At 36.1% G+C, this 16,297-nt stretch overlaps 1 protein-coding gene across 4 annotated transcripts in view; it reads right to left on the minus strand.

The window, feature by feature from the left end:
* Window positions 1–16,297, minus strand: part of NSD3 (nuclear receptor binding SET domain protein 3) — a 112,494-nt gene that overhangs the window by 45,279 nt on the left and 50,918 nt on the right. For 3 of the 4 annotated variants that reach the window (XM_037526066.2, XM_037526065.2, XM_054700881.1), the window contains exons 5-10: window positions 13,172–13,326; window positions 10,944–11,459; window positions 8,635–8,761; window positions 5,216–5,316; window positions 3,056–3,101; window positions 44–174 (exon numbers count right to left, since the gene is read on the minus strand). In XM_037526066.2, the coding sequence (XP_037381963.1) occupies window positions 44–174; window positions 3,056–3,101; window positions 5,216–5,316; window positions 8,635–8,761; window positions 10,944–11,459; window positions 13,172–13,326 (1,076 nt within the window). Of the gene's footprint in view, window positions 1–43; window positions 175–547; window positions 2,164–3,055; window positions 3,102–5,215; window positions 5,317–8,634; window positions 8,762–10,943; window positions 11,460–13,171; window positions 13,327–16,297 lie in introns of those variants that run through there. The other variant, XM_037526067.2, reaches the window with a different exon arrangement.

Below are 16,297 nucleotides of genomic sequence, written 5' to 3' on the forward strand. Positions count from 1 at the left end.
AAGCAAAAAAGAGCACTGTGCCCAGACCCTTGGCCATATTTACCTGCAGATCACTCAGTCCTCTAGAATCGGAGTCAGATGTGTCTCTGTATGCTGAACTAGTCATTTCTACATCAGTTGAGGCGCGACTCCTTTTCTTTAGAGGTTTACAGGAATCTGAAATCTCGCTGGCACCTTAATACAACACACTGAAATTAATCCTAAAATAGTGCTTAAAGTTTGTTTTAATTTTTCTGTGGGACAATATTTTCTTTCCCCAAACTCATCTGTAGTGTAAAAAAAGCACAGCTCTTTGTAACACTGAAGTCATAAGTCAAAACTTCTTAAGCTCCTGACCTTCCTGAGAGTGAGTGATTTAATTTTACAACCGCTCTATAAAAACACTTAATTCGGTGCTCCTGCTCTAAAATTATGTTCAGTAAACAGAGCCCAAGTTCCAACCTAAGAATCAATTTATCAAAACTGCAGGATAGTTGATTGATTTGGAGCAATCAAAGAACCATTCAATTTGGAGGGGGGGAAGAAGACATAAACCCAACACACTGTGTAGCTTACAAATATGGTCGCAGAGACATCTCCATCTTGTTTTTATTAGGGATGTGACAAATCTTTGATTTGTATTCGATTCGTACACGGATAGTGCCATTTTCCCCCGAATTTTGCAATTCAGTTGATTATTGCCCCCCACATAAATTTTGGATGTTCATAATTGTTCATCTGAGACTTCCTTGGTGAAGTGGCATTTATTGTGACCATGAACAAGTGCTGCAGCATATCTACATATGTCATGCCATTTAGGAGGCACACTGCTGAGGGTTGTGAACGGACAATCAATGTTCAAGTGCAGCCAAATTACGAAGAGCTGGATGAGAGGCCTTTATGTGGAATTTGTATGGGAAGGAATATGAAAAAAAAAAAAAAAAAAAAGGCAGAGAATAGTGTGGAATTTTTTTTTAAAATTGTGTGTAATACAAATCCAGCCAAAACAATAGTGCAAAAAGTTACAAAGCAACAATCTCTTGGGCTAATGCAGTATAGGCTATACAGAAACAGCCACGATGAAATGTGCAGATCAGGCACGGTGAATACCAAGGAACCAAGGAGACGGTTAATATTTCAACCCACAGTTTGTGTTTTGGATATTTCCCCCAAAATTTCCATACAACAAACAGACATCTAGATCAGCCCAGCAAGCTATGGTGGAAGTGTGCAGTCCAGAAGAGACCACGGAGAAACAAGTCTCCTGAGGCCATGAAGATCCGCAACAGGCTGAGTGAGAGCAGCACTTGGTATACAGCATGTTCTGTGGTGGAGGATGTGGGCCTCGTTAGACTGCTCAGATTACTGGAACCTTGTTATCACATCCCATTCTACAAGTTTTTCACTGAATGTTTCCTTACATCTATAAATGAGGGTGCCTGCCCATGTTAACGCTGATTAAAAAACACAAGTACACAAATCTATCTCCTTCATTGCTGGTGTATGGACCCAGAACACCACCACAAAATATTTCCTTGGCCTACAAGATCACTGGATTAACAAGGAGTTTTAACAGAGGAACAGGAGTGTTGTACTGAGAGGCTTTCCAAGGGAAACACAGGTACCGCCATATTTCCGATGAGTTTCTGAAAATGCTAGAAAAATGACAGACTGCCAAAGACAGCTGTCATGCTGTTCTCCATGATAACGGCACTAATAAAAAAAAGAACTTTTAATGATTGTAATGTATACAGTTTGGGCTGTTTGGCAAAACCCTGCAGATGTGCATTAATGATGCTTTATTTGAAAACAAAAAACAAAAACAGTCCATGTTGATCAGTGTAAGTTAAACGATGGTTTTTAGGCTGGACCCCTGATTTAAGCTGTACCCATCCAGCTCAGACCGAAAAAAAGAAAAATCATTTGAATGTTAAAGCAATTGTTCAGAGTCTTGAAGAAGAAACCAGGCAGGAAAATGCCAATAATGATGTTTGGCAAATCAAAATTGAAAACAAAGAAACTGTTTATCGAGCCGCCGACAAAGAAATCTTGCATGGAGACTACAAGTCTGGAGTTTCTGGGATGAAATTGTACAGGAATCTCAGTCCACAGTTTCCTCAATCGCTGCGGAGACGGAGCTGTCACTGAATCTGACAGAGCCCTGCACTCCCCGGTCCGCCGACCCTGTGGAATGGTGGAAACACAACGCAATCAGGCCTCCTAATCTCGCAGCGATCGCGATGTCTTTTCTTGGAGCTCCGCCAAGCAGTGTTCCCTCCGAGAGGCTGTTCAGTTCTGCTGAGGATCTCCACGGAGACCATCGCTGCAGACTTCTCCCCGAGAATGCAGAGAGGCTGGTGTGTTTTTTTTTTTTTTTTAAATAATGCAATTTGCCCAGAGTAAACTACAGGTATTAAATACAGTTTGAATGATCTCACCAAAAACGCACGAATCATGCTATGGAGTTTGTACTGTAGTCAAATTGCACACAGAAAATACAGATATAAGTTTAAGGTTTCTTAAACTTTGTGCATATTTCAAATAGATTTGCATAGGTCATCTAATGATGGCCATAAATATGCCATGAATCATTTTAATTTACAAAAAGATTTTACAGCACTGTAAAAATAAATGTGGCAAGATTTTTTTTCAATCTGGTGTCTTGTCTGATTTGTCATTGTCCATGTTTGACAAACATTAATAGCTACTATTCGGTATTCAGTCGAATACCAAAAAAAGTGGATTCGTCACATCCCTAGTTTATGAACCAGTGAAACCCCAGAATCTTATGGAGAAAAGTTGGAAACAGTATCAAGTCTACATGGTGTTCTCCAATTTACCAAAACAATTATGACTTTTTACATGGAGGTACAGAATAAGATAAATTCTGTAAGTCAAACACACACACACACATACACACACACAAACACTAGGGAATACTGCAATTTCACACAAATTATTGACTGAAGAGCAACAACAATGATTAAACATAGACAAACAAAAATACGTGAATACAAATAATTCTTAAAAATTGGTTTTAATCAAGGAAATGCAAAGCCACATTATAATAACTCACCTTTCTGTAATCCAGTCTTCACAGTAGCCTGAGGAACTGTTTCAACCTGTTTGAACAGAAAAATACAGCATTAACAAGAAATTTTTTTCACTTTTAGTAACAGAGGGAAAAAATAATATTTTCATCAATCTAAGTTAAGATGAGTGATTAATGTATCTGAAATCTGAACTCAGTCCCATATTCTGGGTAAAAGTCTCTGTCTCGAGGTCGGGTAGGGTTAAAGCCTCGCTGCCTGTGCTGAATACCAAGTGACAACACACAGCCACATGCTCTCTAGCAGACTTTTCCCACCATACCCTTGGTATATGAAGAGAACAAAAATACTTTCCTCAGTGTCTGGGAGGCAGGAGAGGGGTTGTTTCTGCAACCAGCCCCAATGTTGCTATAAACCCCTCCCACCCCAAAGACGTTAGGATAAATTTTTACTTACTATGATACTCAGGTTAATGTAACTCACGCCACTTTAAGACCCTTCCGCGCCTGCACTCACAGCTAAGTTGCTGGGAATCAGGACCCTCTCTGTAGAGAGTGCTACAGGGCTCCATACAGCTGGAAGCTCAATACTTTTGCTGCTAGTACAAACTTAAGAAAATAAGTTTGTGATATTGCAAAAGCACTTTCTTGAGTGTCTTATGAACAGTGTCTTGATCCTACATTAGGAGAGCGAGATCAGAAGTTATTCTGCCAATGTATATGTAAAACACGTGGTAATTTGAGGACCATTGTAATTAAAGAGAGGATGCTGTTTGGAGGAGTTCCTGTTTAAGCTATGAATTGAATTTTATGTTTCTTTAAGATGTGGTGAAATATGCATGTTGAAACACATTTTGTAAATATGTAAGGATTGTTCTAAGCTTTTTAAAAAAAATTTTATTTTTTTTTACAGCAAGTAAAAAAACATACAACAGAAGTGCTTTTATAAGATACAATTAGTAATACAAATATAAAATCTTCTAAACAATCACTGGTATTGATCTACTACTAACTATAACACAGTGGCATTAACAATTTGTCCCATTTTTGCACTCATTCTGCTTATTAATTTTAAACTGACTGGTCACAGACTGAATTTGGGAACCAGCTGGCAAAATCACAAATTCATTTTGGTAATGAATACTGTAGATTTGCAAGAGCTTAGAAAGATTTTTTGGAATATGATTTCCTATGTATGAAAGTTAATTATGGTAAATAAATGACAAATTAGTATATTTTTAAAATTTTAGTTTAATATTTCTGGGAAAATGGTTTTACATGCTTGATGCTACCATTGTATACCAACAGATTCACCTTGTAAGTTTCAGAGTTTAAAATTATGAAGGAAATAATTTAAATAGAAAAGTCCACACTCTTCCATATTAAGCAGTTTAAAAATATATAGCTTGTTGGGACTAACATTACTCAGAATTTTTTTTATTTAATTGCAGCTGTCTGGGCTGTAAAAATGAATATTATTCCACTTTAAAAAAAATAGGAAAAAATTCTATTGTGAATTTAATTTAAATGAGTAATGGTTTCTAAAAATTTCTTTGAAAAGGTTATTTAATATATATATAACTACATTGATTACAAAGGTTTAGGACCCTTCAAATGCCCCTCCTCTTTTTTTTTTTTTTTTTCACTTAAATAGTGTGTATCTGATAACCCAATAATAGGTGAGTGCCATTCCACTGGGAAAATAACATTCCAAAAAATCTGTCATGCCAACAGAAAAATCAGACGATCTATGATTATGTTTCTTAAATATAATTCTTATAAATTAGATTTGTTTAAAAAATAAAAACAATACATACCAGCAGCTTAAACCAAAAATCAAAATTAAGGAAAAAAGGGAACTCAATGATGGTTCCAAATAAAAATCATGAAAACATGAAATCATTTTTCTCATAACAGAAATTTCAAATTAAATATGAGGATTCTTTAAGAGTCTTGCACCACTGGCTTCCCATCTCCTGACGCCTGACTGTTTTCTGTGAAAATGCTTGAAGCAGAATCACAGAGATGGCTGTTAGAATTAGGTTCTGGAACTCACCATAGAGAAGCATAACATAGTCCAGAAAGGAAACCCAGTGTGGAAAAAGTTTCTCTTTCTTTTAAGATACCAACAGAAGCCACAACATTTACAAATATAATGTATTAACTCTCTACATGTAGGAAGCCAACCTGCTCCTTTTTGATCTTCTTCTTTGGCACAACCTCAGTGGATTTCTCTGATTCAGATCGTGTTCTAATTGATCTTCTCTGTTGCTTCTTTTCTACTGAGCCTAAGAGATGATTAACACAAAGACTCATTTAAGGATCTCTTAAGAATGCCTAAGGATGCGTTAAGGATAAATATATGACATTTATATAATTTAAGATTTGACCAAATTCCCTAATTTCTAATCCATTTATTTGGTCTTTTATTTATAAATCATTAAAAATCTATTAGGTACTTGGGAACACAGACAATATTTTTATAGCTCAAACTGTAAAGGTTGATAGGTTGAAATTGGGAATTCATTAAGGACCCTAAATTATACAGATAAAGATGTACTAAAATTATAAATTCTAACTAAAAATAGCAACAGCAGAGAAATAGTTTAATTTTAAAGGCAGGTATGTTCATTTAGGTAACTATGATTGAGGGGAAGAATGAAATGACTTCATTAACCAGTTGACATTAGGAATTATTGGTTCAAAATTCAACCAGTACTACATATTTTGCATTTTAACAAATGAATTAAATTCTACATGTAAAAAACTTAACAATGATTCGTATGCTTTTATGTTTTACGATTGGTATTAGCCAAAGGAAAAAAAGCAGGAAAGGCACAAAAATGTGACCAAAACTAAATTGTTAATTTGAATATAAAGGGAATTGTTATGCTTTAGAAAGTCAAAGAAAACCAGTTAAAACAAATTATCAAGCTTTTTCATGTTAAATAGTAAAACAATAAGCTACTAAGATTTTTAAACAGTAAAATTCTTTGAAAGTAAACAGAAGAAAACTCACATGGACCCCATTTTTGGAAAGGATAAAACATAGATTGAAGACCACAACTTGAAAGAACACTAAGTCAGGGATGATTTCATTCTGTGATCCTGAGAAGGAATGATACCTTCAGTGCAGCTGTTCTTCATCTTTTCATTGCTTGGACCACCTAAATGGTCCTTCTTAGATAATAAATCATCTTTCACTTGCCAAGGGAAAAGCTACTAAGACCTATAAAATCAGTCAGAAGCTATTTAAATAAAGCCTGCCATATCAGCTTATTTATTTTCTGATTTCATTGCTCTTGGTTATGTAAATAGTTTCCTTCATCATAGCACAATGCCAAATCAAAGAAAGATTCCACTATTTTTGTTTGTGAGAAGGAATGGGGAGTTTGATCATTATATATTGCTACTGAGCTATGGTTATTTCTAGGAGGAAAATCAAAAATGAAGATATTGGCTCCTTCCTTTACCCTCACTCTTCTTTATACTGATGAAAGTGTTGGACAACAGATACACTACCCTTATAAACACCTGAATATCCAGAGATCCATACTTTAGAATAGTCATCAATATTCAAGTACCTATATCAGGGAACAGGAATATGAAATAGATCTGCCTAAGACAAACAAAAAAAATCTTTGTTTTGATGATGACTATAATTTTCCATCAAGTGCAGATAACATTTGATCTAAAGCAACATGACTTTTTAGAAAATAGCTTAGAAATCTAGTATAAATGCAATTTTTCAAACTATAGAGATGAATGTGTATCTCACCTGCTTATTAGGAAAAAGCTCAAGAATTCTCCCAAAGTATTTAACACCAACTGAGATAATGATGCAATTGATTTCTGAAGGGAAAACTAAGTCAAAGTTGTGGAACACTAATCCCTAAATTAAGGTTCTAATATTAATTTACAACCTAATTATCGTATGTATGCCTAAGGAAGGAAGTAGGCTACCTTTTTCCAGATACAAAGAATTAGAACCTTGCATTTTATCTTTCACTTTAAGAATAAACAATTCATAGCAGAACTTAAATCTTAAAATGAAAAGAGCATTAAAAAATGTTTAGTAGTTGCAGGTAAGGAAAAACCAAGCTTCATTAAAAATAAACAAAATATTTAAAATCACTGTACTACTAAATAAAAAATTGACTTTTCCCCTAGTTAGGATTAGATGTTTAAATAAAGGTTCTCCTAGCTTAAGTACCATGCTTACATTCAAATTAACAATTGTGTAAAGATAACAAAATGATAACTATGGGTAGGTGAGGCCAAATATTTTTTAATACACAAAGAAGGGAACATTTTTAATGATAATTAATGCAAAACCTAAGTCCGTTATAATTTCACTTTTAATGCAATATTTTGAAATTATAGAAGCTGCAAATCTTGTTGTGAACTTAGCCACTCCCTTCTTTCTGCAACACAGCTCCCTTTCCCAACCCAATTTTGGATAAAGGCATACTCTTTAACATGATCTATCCAATATATGCCCCATGCCCTCTGCCACTACCTCTCCCTGTCCTGAAGGCCCCATATTTTTCTTAAAGGAAGCTAGCCCAATCTTTCCTAAAAAATGATTATTTTATTTAGCTTTTATAAGAATCTTACTCAAAAGTTCCCTTAAAAAACATATTTGCCACAGGCCTACCCTGGTGGCCCAGCAGTTGAGCGCTGAGCTGCCAGGCTGCCCGCAGCCTCTGCAGCGCCAGTCCCCCCCCTCCCCTCCCCGCCACCGGCGAGGGTTCCACCAAAAAAAAAAAATTGTCCCTTGTTGCCATACAATCACAGATTTGCCTGAGTTACAGCTGATTCAAGATTATTACCTTCGGTTATAAGACTTCAATACTTTCTGGAAAATTATTTGGTCACTTACTAGATTGCAAAAAAATTTAAAAGAACAAAGAACTAAATTCCTTTCTCCTTTATTAAGATTCTCAGTGACCAAGCTAGGTCATATATAACTCTTTTCTTGATAACTGCATGAAACAGACAGTTAAAATGATCCTCAGTTAAGTCTCTTTATAAAAATTACTTTGACCATTCCAAGGGGACAATATTCCTGAATATAGGCATTTTTCTTTTAAGCAATAATAATACAGTTTGATTTTCAATTCTTGGTATCTGTTAATCAGAGAATAAACAATAATAGAAGAGTTAGGTCCTAGGTCATTAGCTGCTAACATATAGCACACCTAAGAAATATGAAAAAAGCCTGGGCAGCTACTAATGTTTCCAACAGGGGACAAGGGAGAAAATATTAAGAATGTTTTGACAATGCTGGAAAAGTAAGTGCAAAGATAGATAATCAAATGGTCCATGTACTCACTTATGTGCAGATTTCATAACTACACTCTTAATTACAGAACCCTCCTGTTATTTAAACTTCTATTGGAAAAGTGACTATTGCTATGAAAAAGGTCTTTATTAGCCCCTCAACCAATCTTTCCTATTGAAATTACTGATTTTATAATTTAATTTTTTTAAATATAATTTGATTTTGACAACTAAAAGTTTCTTACACACATAGCTATCGTATTATCACAGAACAAAACTATGACCTCTCAAAATAGATTCATACATTCTTCATTCACACCAACCTGTAAGACCAGATGTTGGTTCAGGAGACGATATATTCTGAGTTGCCTTTTCATTTCTCTGGTTTGGTGTAGAAATTATAAGTCTGTCTTGTCCTCTGACGCTTATTTCTGTTTTATTACCAATTCCCTTAAAAATAAGGCAAATTAAAAAATTGGTGATTAGCAGGCAAATGGCATCACTGGTTTAGAAATATAGTTTAAGATGATCACAGTTTGCTTGATTTTTATATAGTCTGATTAGAGTGAATTATCTTAACCATTATCAGAAAGATTTTATTTAGTTATCAGTATGTTTTCTAAATGCCCAATGTAGAGTATGTAGGAAAAAAAACTAACACTAAAAAATGAAACTATGTCATCTAATTTTCTGTCAAAATCAAAATATTCTCTGTCTTGAATATAACAGTAAGAGAACTCTAAGTCATTTTCATTTGGTAAAACACATTATTACATAGGTAGATGTGTCACCACATCTTAAAAGACAAAATATTCTTCGATATAGAAATATGCCATTCATAGTTACCAAAATGTGGCCAATAAGCAGTCAGAACAGACAGAAAGTAGGTACAATTACAGTTCTGTCACATTTTAGGTATTTCTAATGCAATGAAACAAAGGAGTGATTTATAATATATATATAGTTGCATGTTTGTATTTTTAAAGCCTTCATTTTGAAAAGACCAGTTTTATATTGAATTTCACTTAAAATAGCACTCTTTGGAGGAAGTGACAAAGTTTGATTTGTGCATCCAAAAGTAGATCAAACCAACTCAAAAATGAAGCCAATTTGCAGTGAAAAAAAAAAAAGATGCAAAACATTCATTCAACAGAACCAAGTGGGTTTTGAAGATTTTTTTTTTTTAAGATTTATTTTATTTATACAAGAGCCGGAGTACAGGCCAGATGTGGGGGAGGGTGAGAGGATTCACCAGAGACAGAGCGGGGAACGGAGCAGGCGGACTTAAGAAATACTCTACTGAGGGGAGCAGCGGGCGACACAGGAGAGGTCTGCTCGCCATGTGGGACCCTTGCCGGCCGGCAGGGATCGAACCGGTGCTGCAGAGGCTGGGAACGGCTTCACAGCGCTGCGCTCAACCCCCTGTGCCACCAGGCAGGCCCTGAAGATTTTTTTTTTTAATTTTATTTATGCATGCAAGAACTGGGGTGTAGGCCAGAGGTACAGGGGTTGAGAGGATTCACCAGAGACAGAGTGGGGAGCAGAACAGGCAGATCTATTAAATTACATTGCTGAGGAGAGCAGCGGAAGAGACAGGAGAGGTCTGCTGAGCTATGTTGGTTAGTTCCCTGGTGGGGATGGAACTCAGACCACAGGACTGGCAATAGCTTGATAGCACTGAGACTTTAACGCCTGTGCCACCAGGGAAGCTCCCCCAAGTGGGTTTTGTACCTTAAAATTTTTACAAGCAGCTTAACCTTACCACAATTGGTTGAACCTATAAGCAGAAACAGGCTAATAGAGGGTGCTTACACTACTCTCTAGGAAAATATACAACTAATGAAGCATACTTCATTATTTTAATGTATATATGATGATGTTAGGAAATAGATACTGAAATCTTTGAAAGTATACATCCACGAGGTTCCACTAAATTGAATTTACAAACCCAAAATTGTGGTTTGGATTGGAAGGCTAGTGCAGGGATATATGAAATATTACAAATGTTAGGAAAGAATTTCAAAACCTTTAGGCAAAAGTATAAGTGCCCAAAATGGGCTGATGAAGACACTCTATTTGAAGAAGCTATTTTCACCCTATTCCAAATTATCACTGTATTTAACTGTTACAGAACCATCACAGTTCTGTCATTTCTCTAAAATGCATTTAGATATCCTAAGTCAACATGGGCCTAACAAAACTGCTGGTGCAATCAAACAGATCAGCAGGTATAATTATTACAATGGTTAATTCCATAATAGACAAAAATGATTTCACAAGAAGCACACTTTGCATCTAGGAAAAACTAACTATACAAACTAGAAATAGGCAAAGTGCCCAGTTTTTTCCCACAACTGTAGGAACCTAAGCTCAATTTTGGCTACACAGTTCAAGATTAATCTAGTACAGATGGGGATATTACAAAAGGGGGTGTGGGGGAACCATAGCCCTTTTGCCCATGTCTTTTTTGCCCTATCTAAAACAGAGTAAACTTACCGTACATTTTTAATGCAGTGGCTACAAAAGCTACATAAACTATAATTTTGGGTTTCTTGTTTTTTGTTTAAATGCCAAGACTGACTACCTATTAAATATCATCCCCCAAAGAAATTCGTTAAAAAAAAAGAGGTACCTTTGTTGAATAAACAAATTGGTCAATAAATTTCCCATCTCCTGTAGCATTCTGAAGAGCAAACACTTGTTCAATTTTCACAACTGGAGACATGTTACATTTCTGCAAATCCAGGCTCCCTTTGTGCATTGTAATTGAAGCTGGTAAGGATTTCCTTGCTGCTGCTGTTTTCCAGGCAATTTTAACAGGAGGTGCTTCTTCCTCTTCCACACTGGTATGCCGCCTCTGGCTATGTCTCCGATTTTCAGTACTTGATAGTGAGGAAGGTACCTCACCAGCATTGGTCTGTTCTGGCTGAGTATTCAGCACTGATCTTGGTCTTCGAGTTTTTTTAACTTCAGCTTTGGAGCCAACATTCTTTTTTGCTTGGGATAAAGCCTCCTCAGGCTGTTTATCAATATAGATAAAAGTATATTGTTCTATCCTTTCCTCTCGGGTCATTTTCAATGCTTTCTCAGCATGAGCAATGCCTATATCCCACTGAGCACGTTCTCTCTGAGGTCGGGGTTTCCGAATCTTAAAAAAAAATAATAATAATACAATAACATAATCGGACATGCTCTGATCTAATAGGTACATTTAAGTCAATTAGCATTTCCCATGTACTCTTTCTAGGTATGCATAAAAGTCTTCAGGTTCTTCAGTCAAATAAATGAAATGTTCTAGCTCCATAATTCTGATAAACCACTATAAGATGACATGCAGGCCTACTCTTCTATAAATCCTCCTTTGTGGACCACTCTGCTGAACAAATCCCTTAAAGAGGGAGTCACTCATCTCACATCATATTCATGAAAAAGCTAGCAATAATGAGGGCAAAGAGAAGATTATAGAAATACTTACTTTCCGTGGCCAATAAAACACCAACATTAAAAATGATACCCTAAGCTCACAGTGCTACCAAGAACACAACAAAGCTAAATGGTAAAAAGCAAGCACTGTAAAATGTGCTGCTAGTTTGATCATAATGCAAACACGGACAAGATGAAGAGAAAGGAGAGAGGCTAGGAAACAAGTGAAAGCTGACAACACATAGAAAAGCACGAATGGATGAAAAAAAATAAACCTGAACTAGTTTCTATAGGTCGCTGTCCACAGCTAATCAGAAGATTTTGAATTGACAAGAAAAAAGATAAAACTTTAAATAAAGGTATACGAGATAACCAAAGCAATTAAGAATTATCCACGGGCCTCCCCGGTGGCGCAGCGGTTGAGCGCTGGGTTGCGAAGCTGCCCACAGCCTCTGTGACGCCAGTTCGATCCCCGGCTGCTCCCCGGCCACGGGAGGAGGGTCCCGCATGGCACACAGACCTCTCCTGCCGCCCACTGCTCCCCTCAGCAGTGTACTTCGGTCCTTCTGCCTGCTCTGCTCCCTGCTCTGACTCTGGTGAATTCTCTCACCCTCCTGCGCTTCTGACTGTACCCAGTGCTTGTATGTATAAATAAATATTTTAAAAAAAAAATTATCCAGGGGATTACAGGCGGCTCAGGTATGCAGAAATCAACTAATGAAGCTGTTAAATGGCTTCTTTAGCCATATGTTGAATGCTGATATCTAAATCTGTAAAATGTTCAGTCTGATAAAAGTAATCAACCCCTTTGTGAAAAAAATTAGCAAATGACAAAGTTCTGAATCACAAGAGACCCACACTAAAATAGGTTGATTAAAAATCTCAACTAGAACAAAAATTTCAGCCAAATACTAAAATACCTACTACCACGTCAAACATATTTCTTGGTTCCATCATTTGTGTGACCTTGACTGAACCAGTTACTTAAGTTTTTTAGGTAACAATTTCTCCATCTGTGCAGACACAAGTAATAGTATCTACCCCATTTATGTTATAAAGATTAAAGGAATTATTAAAATTAATAATTTAAAATAGCACCTGTCTCAGCAAATATTTTTAAAACTACATTCATCAAATAATTCTGCTAAATGAAAACAAAAGAGAATTAAGAAAAAATTATGAAATGAGGGAAAAAAACAAGGCAAAACCCACATTTCACTAGATCTACCAGATTTAAGTACATTAATCCAATTCAAAACAGAATCAACATTGTATTAATGTTATAGTTTTCAATAGTACTGTAATTTTGCTTATACAACACAGTAGCTTCAAGGAGTTAACACACATTCTAACAATTGTCTGAATTCAAATATGAAAAATTCCAAATTATTACATCCAACCACATTTGAGTGATAGTATTAATAAAGTGTCAGTTACCTTTTGTTTCTCAGAATGATTGCTGGCTTGTTTGGTTGCTTCAGCCAGTAACTCCTCATACTGTTTATGACCTTTATACTCTCGTACCCGCTTTTCATGAACCCATGCCCTCTCGGGCTGGTTGCTAAAAAACTGGACATGATACTCCCGGGCACCTGCAAGTGAAAATTCTTATTAACCATTTCAGAACATAAGCATCCACATATACTTTGCCATAAATTTGCTATTAAAACTTACATGATTTGGGTTGTCCAAAGATATAATACAATACCTACCAATTAGAGAACTGTAAAAATCATCTCAAATGATTAAAATTAGTTTTAAGAAAATCAGAAATTCTGCTAATTATCAAATTTTATTATCTTGGTAACATATTTTTCCTTGCCTCAAGCCTTTTTGCAAACAAATCTCGGTATAAATCATGTTTGCTTTGAAAAATATATAACTATTTTCTTGGACTTTTAAAAGACAAGTGCTGATCATTGATTTTCTAGCTATGCAGAAGTGCAATATACAGGCCTACAGGTGGAGGAGGAGAGGGCTCTGAGACTCTTTCAGGGATGTTATGAGGGCAAAACTATCTTCGTAATAATACCACGTTGTTACTTGTCTCTCTTACTATGTTGACGCTTGCACTTAACACTGAAAGAGCAATGGTGGTTGTAAAAGTGCTGGCATCTTACCACAAATAAAGGCAGTAAAAGAAACCAAATCATACTAGTGCCATATTCTTGGCAGTCATAATCTGAGTTTTTTTTAAAAATTGTTAATGTCCTTGATACAGTAAAAAAAATTAATTTCATTGAATCTTAACCTTTGAATACATACATGTCTGTTAATAGTCTATGTGACAAAATGGGAAGTATGCATTAAGCACTTCGTATATCGAAGCACAGTATGATGGTTATCTTGAGGAACAGTTGTGTGTGACTGTGTAAGTTGCAAGGTGAATTGGCCACTTTTAGGGGAACACCATTTTTACTTGAAAGAATTACTAACAGAAAAATTATGGTTATTTTAATTTGGGCACTTGACAACTATTCCTCAAAAAAAAGGAACAAATAAGTTTGTCACTTCAGGGAAAACAACTGACAGCATTTGTTGCCAGTAATGACATTTGATCTTCCAATCAAAAATTAGAATTTTGGAAAAACTAGTATCTGCCCCTATGAGTCTTTCAACTTCTCAATAATCAAAGAATTTTCTGAGTAAGCAGTGATATTAACAAAAGTGATTTTTTAAATTCTCTATAAAGAAATATGTCAACACTAACATCTGGAAAATATGAATGACTTAGCGAACCAGTATTTTTTAAACAGCCAATGTGCAATGTTTCAAAGGTATAAAAAAGATCAAGTGCAAGAGAACCAATGGATTTTTTTTAAGATTTATTTGTTTGTTTATTTGTTTATTTATTTATTTATACAAGCACTGGGTACAGTCAGAAGCGCAGGAGGGTGAGAGAATTCACCAGAGCCAGAGCGGGGAGCAGAGCAGGCAGAAGGACCGAAGTACACTGCTGAGGGGAGCAGCGGGCTGCAGGAAAGGTCCGAGCACCATGTGGGACCCTCCTCTGGTGGCCAGGGAGCAGCCGGGGATCGAAATGGCGCCACAGAGGCTGCGGGCAGCCCTGCAACCCAGCGCTCAACCGCTGCGCCACCGGGGAGGCCCAGAGAACCAATGGATTTTAATGTCACAGTACAAATATTTTACTGATAGGATTTCAGATTCCATATTGCAACTAAACCACCAATTGTTGAATTTTTTGCTTAATATCAGAGAAAAATCTACAATTGTCTGCAAGGCCATTAAAATAGCCTTTCTTCTTCCAATGACATATCTGTGTCAGGCCAGATTATCTTCATATACTTCAATCAAAACAATGAACCATAACAGAGTGAACATAGTAACATGCAAGAATCTAGTGTCTTCATTTAAGCCAGACATTAGAGATTTGCAAAACTGTGAAGTGGCATTCTTTTTATTTTTTGGTTAGGAATCTGTTATTTTTTATAAAACCATAATGATAATGCTTATTTTTAAATAAACTAGTAAATATTCTTAAATTTTGATTTCTTAGTTAAAATAAATAGCAGAGGATGTAATCCATACAAATAAAAATTTTAGAGCCCTCAAATTTTAAGAGTAAAGTGGGTCCTGGGACCAAAACATTTAAGAACTGTTGCTATAAAGTACTACGACCCTGATACTGTGGTTCCCAGAACAAGTCTGTATACGACGTAATAAGCACAAAAGTTAAGAGTAAGCATTTAGACTATAATTTGACATTCCCAAGACATCTAGATATATGATCAGGGATTTTGTACTATGGTTTTTTTTTGGGGGGGGGAGGTTTGGCCTGTTTTTAGAGAGGGAAGCCTTTCATTTTTTAAAAAAAAATCTTTTCTGTTTCAAGATTTATGTAGTTATGCATAGAAGAGCTGGGATATAGGACAGAGGCGTGGGGGGTGTGTGTTTTTGTGTGTGAGAGGACCCACCAGAGACAGAGTGGGGAACAGAACAGGCAGACTGACTGAAATACACTGCTGAGGGGAGCAGCGGGCGAGTCAGGAGTGGTCTGCTGCACTATGTGGGTAGCTCCCTGGCCACCTTTCATTTTTCGAATAGTTAATTTTATTATATTTTGCAGAAGTATTAGTCCATGGTGGACTGAAAATTAAAGGAAAAAAACTGGCCCTTTACTATAGTTGAAAAAATGCTGCCCTACAGAATACATCTCAGGTCAAGAGAGAAATAATAGAAATGGGTCTTCTTGGGGAATCTAAGATAATACAGGTAGGGAGAGAAAGGCAGCAAGCAGATCCTGTCTAGAAAAATATGGGCACAGGTCTAAGTTGGAGTAATGTTATCTGCCATTGGTTACATCTAGAATTTGAAAAACTTTCGTTTTATTAGTCGTTAATGAGAAATTAAGGAACTATTTTTGAAATCAGATTAAAATTTCATATACAAAATAGCCAATGAGAAAAAACACACACCCATCTCAGATTTCCATATCATCTAATCTGAGAAGAGCCAAGCACAAATTCGCTTATAATTAATCAAAGAAAATATGTCAAAAGTACAAGGGTTTTGGGCCTCCCCGGTGGCGCAGCGGTAGAGCGC

Source organism: Talpa occidentalis, unplaced genomic scaffold (genome assembly GCF_014898055.3).
Source record: "Talpa occidentalis isolate TD23 unplaced genomic scaffold, MPIMG_talOcc4v2.1 talOcc4.4, whole genome shotgun sequence".
In the NCBI taxonomy this organism is placed as follows: domain Eukaryota; kingdom Metazoa; phylum Chordata; class Mammalia; order Eulipotyphla; family Talpidae; genus Talpa; species Talpa occidentalis.